The sequence below is a fragment of the Microtus pennsylvanicus genome, chromosome 12, assembly GCF_037038515.1.
Source record: "Microtus pennsylvanicus isolate mMicPen1 chromosome 12, mMicPen1.hap1, whole genome shotgun sequence".
NCBI classification, from domain to species: Eukaryota; Metazoa; Chordata; class Mammalia; order Rodentia; family Cricetidae; genus Microtus; species Microtus pennsylvanicus.
In genome coordinates this window covers 8,021,938-8,043,082 of record NC_134590.1, presented here as the reverse complement: position 1 = coordinate 8,043,082, position 21,145 = coordinate 8,021,938, and the positions used below count along the sequence as shown (strand labels likewise).

At 40.5% G+C, this 21,145-nt stretch overlaps 1 protein-coding gene across 4 annotated transcripts in view; it reads right to left on the bottom strand.

Annotated features, from left to right (window-relative positions):
- Lin54 (lin-54 DREAM MuvB core complex component) overlaps positions 1-21,145 on the bottom strand; it is a 61,738-nt gene that overhangs the window by 12,463 nt on the left and 28,130 nt on the right. For all 4 annotated transcript variants that reach the window (XM_075943000.1, XM_075943002.1, XM_075943001.1 and 1 more), the window contains exons 4-7: positions 17,059-17,201; positions 8,925-9,141; positions 1,045-1,118; positions 566-763 (exon numbers count right to left, since the gene is read on the bottom strand). In XM_075943000.1, coding sequence (XP_075799115.1) covers positions 566-763; positions 1,045-1,118; positions 8,925-9,141; positions 17,059-17,201 — 632 coding nt within the window. The remainder of the gene's footprint in view (positions 1-565; positions 764-1,044; positions 1,119-8,924; positions 9,142-17,058; positions 17,202-21,145) is intronic.

The window sequence follows — 21,145 nt, the reverse complement described above, 5'->3', positions numbered from 1 at the left end:
GCCAACCTAAGCTGCCTGTCTCAAAGAGTCCCCAAGTAGTGTAACTCACAGCTATTTTAAGCACAAGCCAATGGTGTCGTATTAGTGCATACAGATAAACATTCATGTGGGCACAGGTTCTCCTAAAATTCACTGATTCTGATTTTTAATGTCAACTTTGTTTGTTTTTGTTTTCTCAGACAGGGTTTTTCTGTTAGCAGCTCTAGCTGTACAGGGACTTGCTGTAGAGACCAGGCTGGCCTTGAACTCAAAGAGATTCACCGGACTTAAGGTGTGTGCCACCACCTTCCCAGGGCAACCTTTTAAAAGCCCTTATCTATAGTCTTGTCCTTTTACCAATCTATTCCAAATTACCCAGCTTTTAAATCTTTTATTTATTTTTTTTTTTTGCTTTTACATCTTATTTGTGCTGTATTTCTAAATTCTAAACAAAGAAATAAACTTAAATGTTGGTTACTATTTCATGCTTTGGAGAGAGCTGCTTCTATTAACCTTAGAACACAGTAGAGCTAGACACTGTAATGCCACAGCAGCTCCGAAGCATCGGTCCGTCATGCCCACGTACCTGAGTAACGTACTGAGCTGGAAGCACTGCATAGCCCACGTTCCCTGTCCCTGGAGCAGGGGCCAGCACAGTTCCTGGTGGCAGGTTAGTGAGGTTGGGCTGGATCTGAGGCAGGGGTGTGGCAGGCATGATAAGCCGTTGCTGTGGCTGGCTAGTAGTTACAATTTGTGAAGTTGAATTGATTGGTTTTGGAACCACCTAAACAATAAAAAAGAAAGTTTAAAAATTTGTGACTAGGTGCTTAATTCAGTATAAATCTCTTATACATAATTTTTTGTCTCTGTGTAGCCTGGCTGTCCTGGAACTCATTCTGTAGATCAGGTTAGCATTGAACAGGCAGAGATCCTCCTACCTCTGCCTCCCAAGTGCTGGGATTAAAAGTATGGGCCATTATGTCCAGCTGCTTATAACTCAATCCTAACTTTGAACTTAAAAAGCAAATTGCCCTTTGGGAAACAGAGAAACTGTGTAATACTCACTTGTTTAACGGCCTGAGTTGGGACAAATGGAACCGACATCCGTACGGGGGTTGTATTAACAACCACTGGCTTTGCTTTTTAAAGGGGAAGAGAAAAAGAACAATTTATTTACAGAAAGCACTTAAGAACATTAACCCTTCAAGACATGCTGAAGAAACAGTGTAAAGCGTTTTACTTCAATTCTCATTTTGAGCAATCTTTAATCAAGATAGCTACCTTTCTTTGGAGGCAGAGGCAGGTGGATCTCTGTGAGTTGGAGGCTAGCCTAGTCTATATCATGAGTTATACACCAGCCAGGGTTACACAGAGTGACCTGGTCTCAAACAAAAACAAAACAAACCTTTCAAAATTGCTTACCCTGCCCTACAAATTTAAATCTAAGGAGAGTAATGACCCAGCTAAGGGACCCTCTGCAGGTTCAAAGCGGCTGGAATCCATTCCTTCAGCCTGTGCTCAGAAGGCGCATGCACAAACAAATGATCTGCCATTTCAGCTGAGGACACCATTCTGCACTACTATTCCTCATGTCTGAGTCCAAGCTACAGAAAAGATCATCTTGTACAACTCAATATTTAAAATCGACAGGGCAAAAGGATTAAGAATCTGAGTTCTTGAGCTGACAAGATGGCTCAGCAGGCAAAGACTGAATTCAATCCCTGGGACCCATATGATAGAGCGAAAGAACCAACTACTACAACTCTGACACATATACATGTGCACACAGCACGCACTCATGAACACAAACATACATGCCATGTACACACATGCACACACACACCTATGCACGCATAAGCATATAAGCACACATAACATACAGCAACACTCATATATACACATATGCACACTCATGCATATACACATGCATACATGAGCATACATACACAAATACACTCAAATACATGCACACACACTCGCATGAATGCATACACACACACTAATAATTTTAAAAAGACTAAGTTTTAAAGTCAGAGAACCCAGTGGTTCTGCCACTTTTAACTACATAGTCTCTTTGCCTGCAATTTGAATAGTGAATATCCAGACAGGATATAAGGATCATTAAAGTGGACTAAATTAGTTCCCACCAAATAGCAAGTGCCCAATAAATGTCCATTACCATTGCTATTGCTATTACTATAACCACTGATAAATATAAATGATATTCTGGTCAGTGCTCCCCAGAAACTAAAATATAAAGCATTTGTTCTTAAGATTATATTGTTGAACTGATTAGGTAAGTACCCAAATAAAAGAAAAACTATTATTGTTTTAGATTTATTTTATGTGCATCAGCATTTTATGTCTGTGTAGCACATACATGTCTGGTGTCTGTGGGGATCCAAGTAGTTTGTCAAATTCCATGAAAATGGAGTTACAGACGATTGCTGGAAACTGAACCCAGGTCCTCTGGAAGAGCAGCGTGCACTGCCTTTTCTGTTGAGTCATCTCAGGCCCACAGAAAAGCTGAAATCATGACCATACTTTATAGGAACTAAGCAGGTTATAGCCGAGACTCTGTGTGTGTGTGTGTGTGTGTGTGTGTGTGTGTGTGTGTGTGTGTGCGCGCGCGCGCGTGCGTATAATAACATTTAAAGAAACAGAGCCAATGAATTTGAGAGACAGCAAGGGGGGATGCATGGGAAGGGATGGAGGGAGGAAAAGAAAGCAATAAAATGATGCAATTATATTCAAATTTTAAGAACTAGCTGGGCAGTGGTGGCGCACCCCTTTAATCCCAGCACTCAGGAAGCAGAGGCAGGCAGGCGGATCTCTGTGAGTTGGAGGCCAGCCTGGTCTACAAGAGCTAGTTCCAGGACAGGCACAAGAAAGAAAAAAAAGAAAAGAAAAGAAAGAGGGAGGGAGGGAGGGAGGGAGGGAGGGAGGGAGGGAGGAAAGAAAAAGAAAGAAAGAAAGAAAGAAAGAAAGAAAGAAAGAAAGAAAGAAAGAAAGAGAAAATAAATAAAAAATACTACTAAGAAGATAAACTGATTTGAGATTTCAAAGAAAAGGAAATATCCATTTGTTGGCAGAAAAATGAGAATGCAGACAGAGTGTGAGGAGGACACCATGAGAGCCCAGCCATGAGGCAAGGGTGGAGGAAACACCGGGATGTGTCAGCTGCAAAGCACAGGCAAGCGGTCAGGAAATACAACAGTCTAAGCAGACATTAGGCTTGAAGTAAGACAAACAGAACAGGTTCCTGAGGAACCTTGAACATTAAGGTATTAGGTGTATATTTATCCTGTTTTTTTTTTCTTTTTTGTTTTGTTTGTTTGTTTGTTTTTGAGAGAAGGTTTCTCTACGTAGTTATGGCTATCCTAGACCTTGTTATGTAGACCAGACTGGTATCGAACTCACAAAGATCCTCAAGCCTCTACTTCCCTAGTGCTGGGATTAAAGGCGTGCACTACTATTACCCGAAAAGGGCTCATTTTCTTAAATTTAATTTAATTTAAATGTTTGAGACAGGATCTCACTATACCACTCTGGCTGGCCTGGAACTTGCTATATAGACAAGGCTATATACAAGGCCTTGAACTCACAGAGATCTGCCTACCTCTGCCTACCCCAGTGCTGGGAATTAGAGACATAAGCCATCATGCCCACTCTTAGTCTATATTTTTAATTCTAAAGCCAATGAGAAGCTTCTAGGGAGTACAAGGTACCTAAATATTATTAAAACAGCACAAAGAAAATTTTATTTGGTAGCAGTGTATAAAAAAAAACAATCCAACTCAAATTGCAAGAAACAAGACAAAGCAGGAGAGTGCATTCATGAAGATGTGGTTGGGTACCAGCTCAGGGGAGGGTGACAGAGTGCATGCATGAAGGAGTGGTTGGGTACCAGCTCAGGGGAGGGTGACAGAGTGCATTCATGAAGATGTGGTTGGGTACCAGCTCAGGGGAGGGTGACAGAGTGCATGCATGAAGGAGTGGGTGCCAGCTCAGGGGAGGGTGACAGAGTGCATGCATGAAGGCGTGGTTGGGTACCAGCTCAGGGGAGGGTGACAGAGTGCATGCATGAAGGAGTGGTTGGGTACCAGCTCAGGGGAGGGTGACAGAGTGCATGCCAGAAACCTGGTAGGGGTGAAAGGAAATCACAATCTCCACCCCCAGCACTACGAACAGTAGGTATAAGGGAAGAGAAGGCCAGTCATTGCCAGGATATCTGTTAGAACTAAAACCTTAAGGTGAACTGTCTTGCAGAGGATAAAAACCTGATGTGGAGACGATGGATAAACTCAGGAAACAGGCTGGCAACAGACTAAAGAACTTGGCCCAGAGCCAACTAGGTGTACCGATGAAAACTGCTTACTGCCATTTCCATAGCCTTCAAGGGGGTGGGAGCAGGAAGAGAGGAAGGGTATCTATCACCTGCGGTTTCATTTATGCAAGAGTAAGGCTCAGAGCCTGGTCTCAAGCAAGGACAGTATTGGGAAAACACTGTTCTAAACAAAAAATGAAAAAGCCTTCTTTGTATAAAAAGGCCATCACGATATCAATGCAATTCTTCTTAAATTGTTGGTGGAGACTGGCAGGCTAATAGCTAAAAGGCAGAGACACTAATGGCCCTAAACGACAGCTCTAGAGAGGACACTGATTAGGGAGGACAAACTAGTGGAAGCACAGATGTGCCATCAGTGGGATGAGCGCACAGCTCCGTCTGGGCTGGGAGATGCTGACTCAGTGGGGCTAAGAACTTGCCTCTTAAATATGAACAGCGCAGACCCACAGAAAGCCAGATGCTGTAGAAGGCCCTAATTCCAGCACTCCTGTAGTGAGATGGGAGGTGAGACGGGAATCCCAGAAGCTCAAGGAGCCAGCCAGCCTATTGTACCGAGCAATAAACAACAGAGCTCTCATCAGGTGAGAAATGAAACCAAGGCTGTCTTCTGACCTCCAGATGTGCACTATGACAAACACATGCCTGAACTTACACGTGCGGGCATGCACAAAGATAAAATAAAAGTGAATTTGAAGATGTATGTAAAATATTTCAATAAAGTTATAATACAAAAAGTGCATAGCAGTACATAGTGGTTTGAATAAGAATGACCCCATAGCTCATATATTTGAATGCTTAGCCACCAGAAGGTGGAACTCTTTGAAATAATATAGTCCTTAACTACTTCTCCAACACCATGCCTGCCCTACCTGCTATCATGCTCCCCACCCTGATGATAATGGACTAGCCCTCTCAAACTATAAGCCAGCCCCAATTACATATTTTCCTTTATAACAGTCACCATGGTCATGGTGTCTTGTCACAGTATTTTAGAACAGTGACTAAAACACAGTGCAGTGACATTGGATTTGAAATTTTTTCTGAGTCTGATTCTCTCACTTACACCAAAAGATGAATAAGTTAGAAAGCCATTACAGACTAACACTAGCAACACTGATTGAAAAAGAAGGTCCAAATATACACCTGATCCCTAGTTCCTGCTCTTTGGAGAGAGGAGACGATGGTCACCCTCCTGGGAGCATGGACAGGGGAATTCCCTGGTGCTCAGAAAAATAATACTGAAAGTTTGCAACCTGCCCAGTCACATCAGCATGGGTTGTCCTCACCTCCTTCCCTGCACAAGTATGTGTTATACACATCCCCCTGGGAAACTCTGGCACCCACATTACAGTAATTATCTAATGAACTAGAGCACCTTCTTAGCTCATCTAATAGAACTGGAGCTTCAGCTTGCTATTCCTACAAAAGAATACATAACACAAATATGTAGATCTTTTATGGAAAGGACAAACAGAAAAGAAAACTATAGGTGCACATGAGAGAAACTATATACACATTACATGCATGTGAATGGGCTGGAAGAGGGCGGAGTAAGGTGGAGGAGGCAAAGAAGTTTAGAAGCAGGAGTCAGAGCAGAGACTGTAAGGACAAAAGGACAAGAAATGGAATACAGAAATGCAAAAGACTTGTGGGATGTCCAAGTTCACTCCTCTCCCTTCCTGCACCTTCAGGTCACCAGTTTTACTCTACCAATGAACAGATCACTGCATATGTGTTACACTGGGAATGGAGTCATGCACACTACACACATTGAAACACCCATGAAACACAACTGAGAGTAGCTAGCAAGTGCTTTATATCACCGTGGGATACATGGAGATTGGATCTGTCCCTATGAAGTTTATGTACTGAGAATACAAAATTTGACTCCTTTAGCTCATAATATGGAAGTTTCGTTTTCCTTTCATTAAGAATGTTATGATAGGAGCTGGAGAGATGGCTCGGCAGTGTTGTAGAATATTATTTTAAGGTGCATTACCTTTGTTTACGCTCTGGAACACATGTTTAATAATGCAAAGATGTATTTGATTAAATAAAATTCACCACGGTCAGGAGGCTGAGTCAGCAACTAAATGAAAGGAAGTTGTGGGGAGGAGCCAGATGAAGGATTTTTAAGGAGGGGTGAGGCCAAGTGTGAGTTGAGTTCTTTAGAGGGACAGAGACTTAGGTAAGTTCCCTTGGTAACTTTGAAAGAGTTGGTGCCTGAGGGAACAGAATTTACTCGCTGCAGCTAAGGAACAGCTGCCAGCAGCGGCAGAACTGCAGTTGCTCATTACGATAGCTATAGCTTAATAGTAGGCGTGAGAACATGAGCAAAGAGGTCAAGACCATGATGGGGACACCCACTGAGACAGTCAACCTGAGCTAATGGGAGCTCACCAACTTCAGCTGGACAGAAAGCAAAAAGTATATAGATCCAAACTAGCCCCTCTGAATGTGGGTGACAGTTGTGTGGCTGGGGCAGACTGTGGGGCCACTAGCAGTGGCACCAGGATTTATCCCTATTGCTTGTACTGGCTTTATGGAACATATTCTCTTTGGATGGATTCCTTGCTCAGCTTAGATACAGTAGAGAGGGCCTTGGTCCTTCCTCAAAGCAATGTGCCTTACCTTCTCTGAGGAGTGGATAGGGGGTGGAATGGGGGGTGAAGGAATGAGAGAACGCGACGGAATGGGAACTGGATTGGTATGTAAAATGAAAAAAAAATAGTTTGATTTCTATTTAAAAACAGATAAATAAGAAAACAATTGGCTCCAACGTGGGACACAAAAATGTTACGTGTTTTCTCTTTTGTCGTTTTGGGGGGCCCACCACCCAACTCCCAAATAAATCACACATGGAGACTTATTCTTGCTTATGAATGCCCAGCTTTAGCTTAGCTTGTTTCTTGCCAGCTTTTCTTAAATTATCCCAATCACCTTTTGCCTCTGGGCTTTTTCCTTTCTTACTTCTGTATACATTCCTTCTTACTCCATGACTGGCTGTGTAGCTGGGTGACTCGATGTCCTCTTGTTCTCTTGCCCCTCTTCTTCCTATTTACACTCTCTGCCTGCCAGCCTATCCTGCCTTGCTATCAGCCATTCAGCGCTTTGTTAGACCATCAGGTGTTTTAGACAGGCAAAGAATCACAGCTTCACAGAGTTAAACAAATGCAGCATAAACAAAAGTTAACACACCTTAAAGTAATATTGCCAACACAGTGGTTAAGAGCACTAGCTGCTCTTCCAGAGGTCCTGAGTTCAACTGGTGGCTCACAGCCACCTGTACAGGATTTGATGCCCCTTTCCAGTATGCAGGCATACATATAGCAGAGCACTCATACACAAAAAGTAAAAGAAGAAAAAAGAGGAAGGCTAGATGGGGCCAGTGAGATGGCTTAATGGATAAAGGTGCTTCCTACCAAGCTTGAAGACCCGAGTTTGATCCCTGGGAACCAAAAACCAGAAGGAGAGAACCAGCTTCCACAAGAGAACCTCCACACAAGTGCATGACACTTGACCCACCCCCCTCAAAGGGAACTAAAAACAACTATCTGGTATGTGATTCTTCCATTTATTCCTGCACTTGGTTTTGTGATATTGGGGATCAAGCTAAAAGCCTTCCTTACACAGTAGTTGAGCAATCCACCACTTAACCACTTCATTTTCACATTGTTGAAACATAAAGCAGTTTTCCAAAGAAAAACAGGCTCTAAGCTATAAGCTACACTGAACCTTTCATTCTGCTCAACTTTTTTTTTTTATTTATTTATTATGTATACAATAGTCTATCTGTATGTATGTCTGCAGGCCAGAAGATGGCACCAGACCTCATTATAGATGGTTGTGAGCCACCATGTGGTTGCTGGGAATTGAACTCAGAACCTTTGGAAGAGCAGGCAATGCTCTTAACCACTGAGCCATCTCTCCAGCCCTCTGCTCAACTTTTAAAAAGCAGCCAAATTTTTTGAGAACAGTTACATGTGTATGCATATATATCAGGTTTGTTGGCAGAGTCTTACTGCAGGCTGGCCTTGTAATTGCCTATAAATGAGGACCTTGACCTTCTGCTCCTTCTGCACCCACTCCCAAGCACTGGGTTCACAAGGCGTGCACAGACACACCCAGTCTGTGGTACTGAGGAGCAAACCTATGGCTCTGTGCAAGGAACGCAAGCACCCTACCAACTGATTGGTAGAGTACCAATTATAACCTTAAAGTAAGTACAATTCAAAAAAGATTAAACTGTTACATTCTTATTTATACACTGACTGCTAGTCATTTCAACTGACCCAAGCTTTAGCAAAGAGCTGTATTGTTTAGAAACTAAATAAAGCTATCCCATTGACATAATAGGGGTTTAAGCTGGCAGTAAGATAGCTGATTAAGTAATACTCATGGATCTCTGGTATTACAGCAGCTAACTTCTCAGAGAATGAAGTAGCAGTTACATACAATCATACTCTGACTTTGTTGTCTTCTGTAATCACTGCTCATTCACACTCTCAGAGGAAATGCCAGACTTAAAAAACAGAAGCAATGTTCTTTAATGATGTTAAAAGCATTCATTGCTGTTAAAAGAAACATGGTCACAAACCTTGCTGAAGAGGCTGAGTGTTTACACTGGGATTCTGACTAGCTGGCTGGGCTGAGCTACTGGCTGTTGTGGCTGTAACAAGCCGGACATAATGAAACTTGCTTCCAGGCACTTGGATCTGCTGGACATTGGGCGCAGTTGCCAGAGGAATGATGGTCTTAAACTGTGATGTGCTCATCCCTCCAACAGTGATGGTCTGCACAGCCGACTTCACTGCCTGTCAAATAAGACAGAACAACATGCCTACCATTAATCTGTTAACTTATATAGAATGTGCTCATAAGCTGCAACTACAACTTGTTCAGAAAGAAATGAAAAAAATATTCAGCTGGAGCTGGAGAGAATATGGCTCAGGGATCAGCACTCTCCAGAGAACCAGAGTTTGGTCCCCAGCATCAACTGCAACTCAGTTTCCAGGGATCCGATGCACTCTTCTAGACCCCATGGGCACCTGCACTCATACACACAAAACCACACACACATACACAACTTAAAGTTTTTTTTTAATCTTTAAAAACAGGAGAATAACAAAAGTAGGGAGGAGGTATGGAAGGGAATGGGGAGGGAGAAAGGGAGAAAAAATTATAATCTCAAAAATAAAAGATTTTAAAATAAAAAATGTAAGAATGCACACAATTTTGTTGATATTAGATAAAATTTATGAGAAAGATTTAATTTTTTACTCTCAGAATTAAAAAGGAAATACAGATGTTTTTACCAAATAAACTAACTATATTGTTTTTCATTGAACATATTCTAAAGAAGGACCATTCTGTCCCCATATCAAGTTTAGTTGATTCTGAAAGACTACAACTCCCACCACCCGGCCACACAAACCTATAGTGCCAAATACTGTTCAAAATTATTCCAGTTAATGGTTATCTAGACTCTAGACAAACTAACTGATTTAGGTATAACAAATCTGACTAAAATTTTACAAATCATTTCAATAATTTTCTCTTCCAGACAGTAAGCTGACACTTCCCAGGATGTTAACAAAACTTTGGAAGCAGTCCATTAAAGCAACTAATCTCATGAGATGCCCTGAGTTTACGTGACTCATGTTTAACACGCACTGTCAACACAAGCAAAGGTGAGCTGGTGTACAGGACGGACACTTGGCAATCTCAGCAATGCAGAGGCTGAGGCCAGAGGCGAGTTTGTCAAAGCTGCTGTGGGTGACACAGTCAAACCCTACTAGAAACAATAGATAAATAAAATAAAGATAATTTGATCTCTTGTAATCTATTATTTCCTAAGGTATTACATATCCCAACTTAGTCTACAGAAGTGCTCACCCAGACAACACCATATGGTAAAGAATCTAATTCACTTATTACACTTTTTCTGTCTCGTAGGGACTCAGGGTAGAGCTCGGAAGTAGAATGCTTATTTAGCAATGGAGAGGCTTAAAAACGAGGTGGGGTAACTGAAGAGATGGTTCGGTAGTTATAAGCACTTGCTCTCCTTGCAGAGAAGCTAGCTCACGACCTTCCTTTATAGGGCCAGTTCCAGGGAATCTGCGGGCCTCTTCTGGCTTCTATAGCTACCAGGAATACACACAGTGCACAGACATACAGGAAGGCAAAGCTCTCAGACACATAAAATCTTAAAGACAAAAATTTAGAATTTTTAAATATTAAACTTTTCTTTATCTTAAGCTTGAAGCTACCACTCTTACAAGTCATACATAACTGGTTTTAAACTGAATTCTGACTACATTTTACACCAGTACACAAATCTGTCTACATTTTAAAAATATTATTTTTATTATATTTATTATTATTATATATGTGTGGGTATGATGTGTATGTCTAAGTCCACACAGACACACGTGGATGTGGAAGTCAGAGGTCAGGGGGTACAAGTCAGTTCTCTCCCTGGTGATCAACTCAGGTTGCAGTGCCTGTACAGCCAGCACTTTAACCCATGAAGTCATCTTGCTGGCCCACGTCTGTTTACATTCTGTACGTGCACACATATTTAAAAGTCACTGTAATCTCGAATCAGATCATTTAACCTTTTTTTGTTTTTCTCTCTCCTTTGCCTTCTTTGAGGCTACATATTTTATGAGCTTTGGGAAAGTTGCTCAGTGGTACAGTTCTTACTTGCCTAGCATGCACAGGACCTAGACTTGATCCTGACATGCTTACACATAAACATTAATATGTTAATTTTGCCACATCTACAAACTTACTTTTATTGTCCTATTTTCTCCATGTTTCTTTACCTTTTGCCTCAAGAATTTACTGTCTGTTGGATTTTCTTAAATGTGGGTCTAATGACAGGAAATTCAGGAAGGAAGGATCCTTGTTCTTTTTTTCTTTTTTTTCTTTTTGGTTTTTCGAGACAGGGTTTCTCTGTAGCTTTGGAGCCTGTCCTGGAACTCCCTTTGTAGACCAGGCTGACCTCGAACTCACAGAGACCCGCCTGCCTCTGCCTCCCGAGTGCTGGGATTAAAGGCGTGTGCCACCACCGTTCGGCCTCCTTGTTCTTTTTTTTTTTTTTTTAAAGATTTATTTATTTATTATGTATACAGTATTCTCAGTATTCTGCCTACAGGCCAGAAGAGGGTGCCAGAACTCATTACAGATGGTTGTGAGCCACCATGTGGTTGCTGGGAATTGAACTCAGGACCTTTGGAAGAGCAGGCAGTGCTCTTAACCACTGAGCCATCTCTCCAGCCCGGCCTCCTTGTTCTTAATGTGCATCTAAACTGCTGAATTTTTTTTAAAGATTTATTTATTTATTATGTATACAGCATTCTATCTGGATGTTTGCCTACGGGCCAGAAGAGGGAGCCAGATCTCATTATAGATGGTTGTGAACCATCATGTGGTTGCTGAGAATTGAACTCAGGACCTCTGGAAGAGCAGCCTGCACTCTTAACCACTGAGCCATCTCTCCAGCCCTAAACTGCTGAATTCTTAATCTCAATTTAAAAATTTTTGTTTCAAGATCGTCATATCAGGTCTAGGGACATAGTTCAATGGTCAAAAACTTGCTGAACATATGTGAAGCTCCCAGCAAACTGTCCTCTGACTTCCATGCACACTCCGACACACACATAAGTGCACACACTAAATACACTGCAATAAATATTAAAACGCCAGCCGGGCGGTGGTGGCGCACGCCTTTAATCCCAGCACTAGGGAGGCAGAGGCAGGAAGATCTCTGGGAGTTCGAGGCCAGCCTGGTCTACAAGAGCTAGTGCCAGGACAGGCACCAAAGCTACAGAGAAACCCTGTCTTGAAAAACCAAAAAAAAAAAAAAAAAAGCCGGGCAGTGGTGGCACACGCCTTTAATCCCACACTCAGGATGCAGAGGTAGACGGACCTCTGTGAGTTCGAAGCCAACCTGGCCTCGTCTACTCTTACTAGTTTACTAGTCTCAGAGCAGTTTATCAGGAAAACAACATCAAGGCAAGAGAACTGCCAACTCCACGTTAACCTGGCTGTTAGAGAAAACATGAGGCCAGCCTGGGTTACTTAATAAGATACCATCTAAAAAAAAAAATCATAGTAAAAAGGGAGAGATTACAACTATCATCTAAGGAATACAGGGATCATTAGGAATGACCATGTACAACTCCACAAAAACTGTCAATCAACACAGAATCCTGAATACAAGTAAATTACTATGCTTGGATCCTGAAAAAACAGAAAACCTGAAGAGACCAATAACAAACAAGGAAACTAAATCAGTTTCTCCATCAGTACCAAATCCTTTCTTCCCTGCTCCCGAAGTTAAGGCAGGGTCAGATAGCTTCCCTATAAAATTCAACTAAAACATTTACAGCACAGACCAATTTTGCTTAAATTAGTACAAAAAATAATATAGGAATAATAATGGAATAATAAATATAATAATTATAAAAATAATAAAGGAATTCTTCCAAAGGTATTCTATGTGGCCAGTATTATTCCAACACCAAAAGCAAGTAAGAATACAAATAAAAAAAAACACCTATGGGCAAGTATCTTTGACAAACATAGATGCAAAAATCCTCAACAAAACTACTGAGCAAGGGGTATAGGTCATTAACACAGTGTTTGCCTAGCAAGTGTGAAGCCCTAAGGTAGGTCCCCAGGACAACGAAACAGTAACTACAACACTAACTACAAAACTCCCTAGAAGTATTATCTACAGCACTCAGGCAAAGAAGAGGACTGCCATGGGTTGAATGCTAATCTGGGCAACACAGAGAACTCCAGAACAGCCTGAACCTCAAAGTAAAACAGAAACTACAAAAACATACAAATCAGTAACTGTATTGCAACCAACCATGTTATCATCTCAACAGACACACAAAAAAAGAATGTTATAAACTTAGTAACCCTTTGGAATAGAGATTTCAAGGAATAGAAGGAACGTACTTAAACATATAGGGCCATGTCCAAATTCCAAGAGCTAGATCTGCTATTGATAAGGAAGAACTGGGAACTTTCTTTCTAAGAATCTCAAACAAGAAAATGTTCACTGCCACTATTTTACTCAATGAAGTGCCAAGTAGAACGACAGGGAAGAGAAACACTATACACACTGGAAAAGAGGAAGTCAAATTGTCACTATGGGTAGATGACATGCTCTTTGGCTCACCTAACTAACACTCAGTAACAAATGAAGGGTTTCAGGACACACTGCCAACAGTAGCGACTGTCCGAGACTCAAGTCAGGAAAGCCATCGCATTTACGCTGGCCACTCAAACAACAAACCCCACAATACTGATGCATATATTTAGCCTGAAAAGTGAGAGCGTTCTACAATAAAAACTATAAAGCATTGGTTATATGAAGCTGGAGCATAGTGGTCAGTGATATAACGTGGGCTCAGAACATGTGTGCCTTTGGTTTAATTTCCAGTACCAAAGTATATGTAATGAGCTCACGTTGGGGAGGGGTGTGTGCAGGCACACACAAACTTTTCTTTTTAAAGACATGATCCCAAGCTGGTATCAAACTGAGGCTTGGGTTGACCTCCAGCTTCTAGGCCAGCAGCCTCCACTAAGATTACAGGTGTGTCACCATGCCCCGTTTTATTCTCTACTGCAGACTGAACCCAGGGTTCAAGTACGCTAGGCAAGCACCGCATCCACTGAACACATTCTAAGTCCTGAAAGAAACAGCACACACTGGTCATCTTGCTAAACTGTAATTGCATATGGTTGTAAATGAGAGAACTGTGATATGTTTATTCATCTTAATCCCTTATTTCGTTTTCTTGCTGGGCATTAACTCAGATATGCAGAATTGATCAAGTATCAAAAGTATGTATTACCATTCAACACTGTGCTGGTACATTGAATCTAAGATTTTTCTTCCTTTTCAAATTATGAGTATCGTATTTATGCAGTTTCAAATTTCTTTTTTTTTGTTGTTATCTTTTTTTCAAGACAGGATTTATCTGTGTAGCCTTGATTGCCCTGGAACTCACTTTGTAGATCAGGCTGGCCTCAAACTCACACAGATCCACCTGCCTCTGCATCCCAGTGCTGGGATTAAAGACGTGCACCACCACCGCCTGGCTCAAATTTCTTTTTGCCAAAGTAGAAGATGGGTATCATCAGGGATTTTATGCATCAACTGGAACTGAGACAATTACTCTCTGCTGCTGTTTCTAATTAGTTTTGTGTGTTAAAACACTGGGTTTAGGAAATTGAAATATAACGTATCAAATAACTCTAAAAGAAATACTATGATTTTAGAACAAAAGATACACTACAGGACAGAAAACAGGATGAAATTAGTAAAACTTGTCTACAAAATGAGTTCTAGGACAGCCAGGATGGTTACACAGAGAAACCCTGCCTTGAAAAACAACAACAACAACAACAACAACAAAAAGTAAAACGTAAAAAAGTAGTGGTTCTCAACCTTGGCAATGCTTTGGCCCTTTAATACAGTTCCTCCCGTGGTGAAAACTCCACAAAAGTATTTCATTGCTATTTCACAACTGGAATCATACGACAAATATCTGATATGCAAGATATCTGATGTACAAAACCTGTAGGGGGGTCAAGACCTACAGGTTGAGATTCAATGACTTAAAGCCAGGAGAAATAAATAAAACACAACATTTCATTAACTCAATGTTTGCATGTCTAATAAATACGAAATTTCACGATTACTGAAAAAAACACAACAGAAGAAATTTCTCCTGCAGTGAGAAACAGCTGCAGTTTTCAAGGGAGTTGAGAAAGTACTGGCATCTCGATTTCTACAGTGAGAGCAGTAATTTAGTCTCAGAGACGGAGAAGAGCGTGAGATCTGTCTGAAATGTCTCCCTCTGGCACGCACCACCAGGCTGGACGGGAAGCAGCGGCAGATAAGGACGGCAACTGCCGGAAGCCAGTGAGCTACTTTTCATAATTCCACTCAGTGATCCTCTACTCCCACCCACAACGTGGAATGAAAATATCTAACCTAGCCTACAGATTCTAATCTAAACAGGATATGGAAGGAAGTCAGACATTAGTTTTGGGTTGTTTTATTTTGTTTTTCAAGAGGACCCTTAGGTGCTTCTGAAGCACAGACAAACCCGACTCTGACTGATCTCCCTCAGGATCTACATCTTCTACCGAACTGTCTACTACAACTCAGCAGGTCCCCTTTATAAATACGCAACCTCTTATTATTCAGAACAGTGGTCCTCAGTCTAAGTGCCCATTTGAATCACTCAGGGACAGCTTCAAAATCTTGATATCAAACCAAACTCCAGAGAGAATAAATCAGACACTCTGGGATGAGAATTTCCCGTGATTCTAATGTGCAGACAAGGTGAGGCGCATTGCAAACAGCAGAAGTCCCTGAAGACAGTAATTCTTCCAGCAGAGCTTTCAAAGCCAGGTGTGGTAGCACATGCCAGTAATCCCAGCACGCAGAAGGCTGAGGCAGAAGGAGTACCTTGAGTTCGAGGCCATCCTAGGCTATATAGAAAAACTCTGAAGACAAAATAAAACAAGAATAGCCTACTCTGTATAAATCTTAGTCATACACACACACACACACACACACACACACACACACACCAGTCTGCCTGCAATCATTAAGATTCTGAACACAACTTTCACTGTTTCCATCTAAAGTTCTTTCTTCCTCCACTCCTTAAAATTAAACTCTTACTTGTATTTTAGCCCCAGTGTTCATCATTATGCATGAATAAGCTGATTTCATTTGCACGTGGATGCCTACTTAAATAAGTTGTATGAGGTATCATATTTACATATTATATAGAGCAAACATTCAATTTTTTTTAATTTATGAATAATTGCAAATCAAGGAAGAAGCCAGGGACAAAAGATAATGTCTTTTCAGAGTCATAGGGTGGCATCTCACAGCAAAAAAAAGTTTTCTACCCAAGTGACTTTTAAAATAAACCTGTTTTGTATGTTTTTCTACACTGGTATAATGACATTAATATGTCTTAGCAAAGTTAGATACTTACCACCTTAGAATGAAAACAAATTATGAAAAGCTTTCAAATATTTTGCATAAAATGTAGTTTAGCTTCAAGTATATAGACAATATGCTTGGCAACATCTAATATTCTTTTCTAGTGCAGAACGGTAGCCAGCAACAACTCACGTCTCCATCAAGAAATGGCTGCTCAGCATTTTATAACTGCAAACCCACTACATGTGTTTATTATTATCCAAGAGTAAGTGTGTTAAATACGAACTGAAGAATAACTAAGTGCATCAATACTTCACTAAAAAAACTGTATCTATATTCATATGGGCCATAAAAATCACCAATGATTACTCTGTAACCAAGTGTTTAAAATAAAATCTTTACTAGCAAAAACATATTGCTTGTGGTTGAGGATGATGCTCAGAGAGACACAGAGAGGGGGAATATGAATCCTTCATCACAATGCTTATAATCACACTATGGAGACAGAAGCATGAGGATTTTGAGTCCTAGGCCAGTCACCCAGCACTACAGAGTAGATCCAGTATTAAACAAACAAGCAATAAAAGAAAGAAAACAATTTGATTACTAAATTAATTGTGTATTCACTGAGCGCCTTTTATCTGCTTGGAAATATATGAAAACTAAAGTATTTGGAGTTACTTGAAGACAACAAATGCAGCAACCACAGTATTTGGCATTTGTGGCTGATTTCCTTTTTTACCTTATTTGGTGACTTCAAAGGTGAGATGGCTATCTTATTTGGTGTCTGTGTTGTAGAATTTAAAGTTGATCCAATAACACCACTTTCCGATATAGTTATGGTCTTTGATGGAGTTCCAGGAGTAGACTGTGAAAGAACCCTACCTGCAAATGAGAGGCAGCACACGGGTGACTGTTAGTAACAGGTGAAAACCTTACACAATGATAACCTACATAGACAAGGATTTTAGAGACATTAGTTAGACCCTAAGGGGTATAGTGAACCTAAGAATTTTCAAGAATATGCTCTGAAACATAGCTAAGCTATTTCTATCAGAGTAAGCTTGGGACAATTCAGGACTTTTGCCCCCAGTCTGCTTCAGCTTCTGTACTTCCTTGTTCCACGGCTGTCTTCCTAGCTGTGCTTCCCTGTTCCACGGCTGTCTTCCTAGCTGTGCTTCCCTGTTCCACGGCTGTCTTCCTAGCTGTACTTCCCTGTTCCACGGATGTCTTCCTAGCTGTGCTTCCCTGTTCCACGGATGTCTTCCTAGCTGTACTTCCTTGTTCCACGGCTGTCTTCCTAGCTGTGCTTCCCTGTTCCACGGCTGTCTTCCTAGCTGTGCTTCCCTGTTCCACGGCTGTCTTCCTAGCTGTACTTCCCTGTTCCACGGATGTCTTCCTAGCTGTGCTTCCCTGTTCCACGGCTGTCTTCCTAGTTGTACTTTTCGTGTACTACAGCTGACTTCCTATTTGAACAATTTTTCAGGGAAAATTGAAATCCACAATTTTACTGGGACACAGCTTTGTTGGTAGAGGGCTTGGTTAGCATGTAGGAAGCCATGGATCTCTCCCTAGAACCTGATCAACCAGGAAAGATGGGACACCACTTGGAAGGTAGAGACCTGAAGATCCAGGTTCATTCTCAGCTACACAGCAATAGGCTAACCAGGAATACATCACACTTTGACTCAAAAAACAAAAACAAAACTCATACACACACTTATAAAAACAGCTACCAGGGGCCAGAGAGATGGCTCAGTGATTAAGAGTACTTGCTACTCTTCCAGAGAACCAAAGCCAGAGCCCAACACCCACATCAGGTGGCTCTGGGCTTGGCGGCAAGTGTCTTTACCTTCTCAGCCATCTCGCTGGGCCCTTACTGAGAAAACTTTTTAAAATAAAGTAATCCTTAAAGAACTAAATGGTAAAGGAACAAAAAATTACTATCTCCCGGCAGTAGTTGTATACATCTTTAATCCTAGCACTTGTAAGACAGAAGCAGATGGATCTCTATGAATTCAAGCCCAGCATGGTCTATAGAGCTAGTTCTAATACAGACATGGTTACACAAAGAAACCCTGTCTCAAAAAAAGAAAAGGAAGAAAAAAGAAAATAGCCGGGCAGTGGTGGCGCACGCCTTTAATCCCAGCACTCGGGAGGCAGAGGCAGGCGGATCTCTGTGAGTTCGAGACCAGCCTGGTCTACAGAGCTAGTTCCAGGACAGGCTCCAAAGCCACAGAGAAACCCTGTCTCGAAAAACCAAAAAAAAAAAAAAAAAAAAAAAAAAAGGAAGAAAAAAGAAAAGGAAGAAAAGAGAAAAGGAAGGAAGGAAGGAAGGAAGGAAGGAAGGAAGGAAGGAAGGAAGGAAGGAAGGAGAAAAATACTATTAAGAAAAACCCTAACTGTATTAGGGGAGACCAGTAAAAACCCAGGTATAAAAATAGAGTATAACTAGTGGGCAAGTTATAAGTCAATGTAAAAAAACTAAAACAAAAAAATTTAACTAAAGTTAAGTATATGTCTCCCAGACAGAAATTTAACAGAGAAATAAGAGAACTAACAGATGTTAAGACTCAAATGGACTTAACAGAAATCTACAGAACATTCCATCCAAATATAAAAGGATATTCCTTCTCAGCACCTCACAAAACCTGCTCAAAAACTGACCGCATACTAGATAACAAAGCAAACATCAAGAGATAAAAAAAAAATTGGAATAACCCTCTGTATCTTATTGAATCACCATGGCTTAAAATTAGAATTCAATAGGAACACTAATTCCAGAAAGCCCACAAACGCATGAAAATTAAACAGTGCTCATCAGAATCACCAATGGGTCAAAGAAGAAATAAAGAAATTAAAAACTTCCTAAAATTCAATGAAAATGACCACACAGCATACACAAATTTAGGGATACAATGAAAGCAGTGTTAAGAAAAAAGTTCATAGCACTAAATGCCTACATAAATAAGCTGGAGAAATCCCACACCAATGACTTAACAGAACAAAAAGAATCAAACTCACCCAGAAGGACCAGATGGCAGGAAATAATCAAATTGAGAGCTGTAATCAACAAAACAGAAACAAAGAAAACAATACAAAGAATCAATGAGACAAAGAGTTGATTCTTTGAGAAATATCAATGAAATAGACAAACCTTTATCCAAACAGACCAAAAGGAACAGAAGAGAATATTCAAACTAATAAAATCAGAATGCAAAGGGGGATGTAAGAACAGACTCAAGAGAACCCAGAGAATCATGAGGTCATATTTTGAAAACCTGTACTGCACAAAGTTGGAAAATGGAAATGGACAACTTTCTGGATGAGTATCACTTACCAAAATTAAATCAAGATCAGATAAGCAAATTAAATAGACCTATAACCTCTAAAGAAAGAGAAACAGTCAACAAAAGTCTCCCAACCAAAAAAGCCCAGTACCAGATGGTTTCAGCGCAGAATTCTACAAGATTTTCAAAGAACTAATACCAATACTCCTCAAATTATTCCACACAAAAGAAACAGAAGGAACAATACCAAACTCCTTTTACAAGGCTACAATTACACTGATACCCAAAACAAGAAAGAAAACTACAGATCAATCTCACTCATGAACTTTGACACAAAAATACTCTGTAAAGTACTGGCAAACCATTTCCAAGAACACATCAGAAAAATCATCATCATGACCAAGAAGACTTCATCCCAGAGATGCAGGAATGGTTTAACATACGAAAATCTATCAATGCAATCGACCATATAAACAACTAACTGGGAAAAAAAATCCACATGCTCATCTCATTAGATGCTGAAAAAGCCTTCAATAAAATACAACATACCTTCATGACAAAGGTCTTGGAAAGAGCAGAGGGATATAAGGAACATACCTAAACATAATAAAGTTAACATACAACAAGCCAACCGCCAACATCAAACTAAATGGAGAGAAACTCCCAGCGATCCCATTGAAATCAGGAACAAGACAAGACTGTTCACTCTCTCCATATCTATTCAATATAGTTCTTGAAGTTCTAGCTATAACAATAAGACACTAAAAGGAGATCAAGGGGATACAAACTGGAAAAGAAGTCAAACTCTCACTATTTGCTGATGATAGTTTACATAAGCGAACCCAATAATTCTACGAAGGAACTCCTACAACTCATAAACACCTTCAGTAACGAAGCAGGATACAAGAGTAACTCAAAAAAAAAAGCAGTAGCCCTCATTTATACAGATGATAAATAGGCTAAGAAAGTAATTATAGAAACATCACCCTTCACAATAGCCACAAATAACATAAAATATCTTAGAGTAACTCTAACCAAACAAGTGGAAGACCTGTATGACAAGAACTTTAAATCTTTGAAGAAAGAGACTGATAAAGATATTAGAAAATGGAAAGATCTCACATACTCTTGGGTAGGTAGAATTAACATAGTAAAAATGGCAATCTTACCAAAAGCAACCTACAGATTCAATGCAATGACCATCAAAATCCAGCAAAATTTCTTCAAAGACCTCAAAAGAATGGTACTCAACTTCATATGGAAAAGCAAAATAACCCAGGATAGCCAAAACAATCCTGCACAATAAAAGAACTTTTGGAGGCGTCACAATCCCTGAGTTCAAACTCTACTACAGAGCTACAGTACTGAAAACAGCCTGGTACTGGCATAAAAACAGACAAGAGACTCAATGGAACCAAATAGAAGACCCAGATATCAATTCACACACCTATGAACTCCTAATTTTTACAAAAAAACAAAAAATATCAAATGGAAAAAAGAAAGCATATTTAACAAATGGTGCTGGCATAACTGGATATT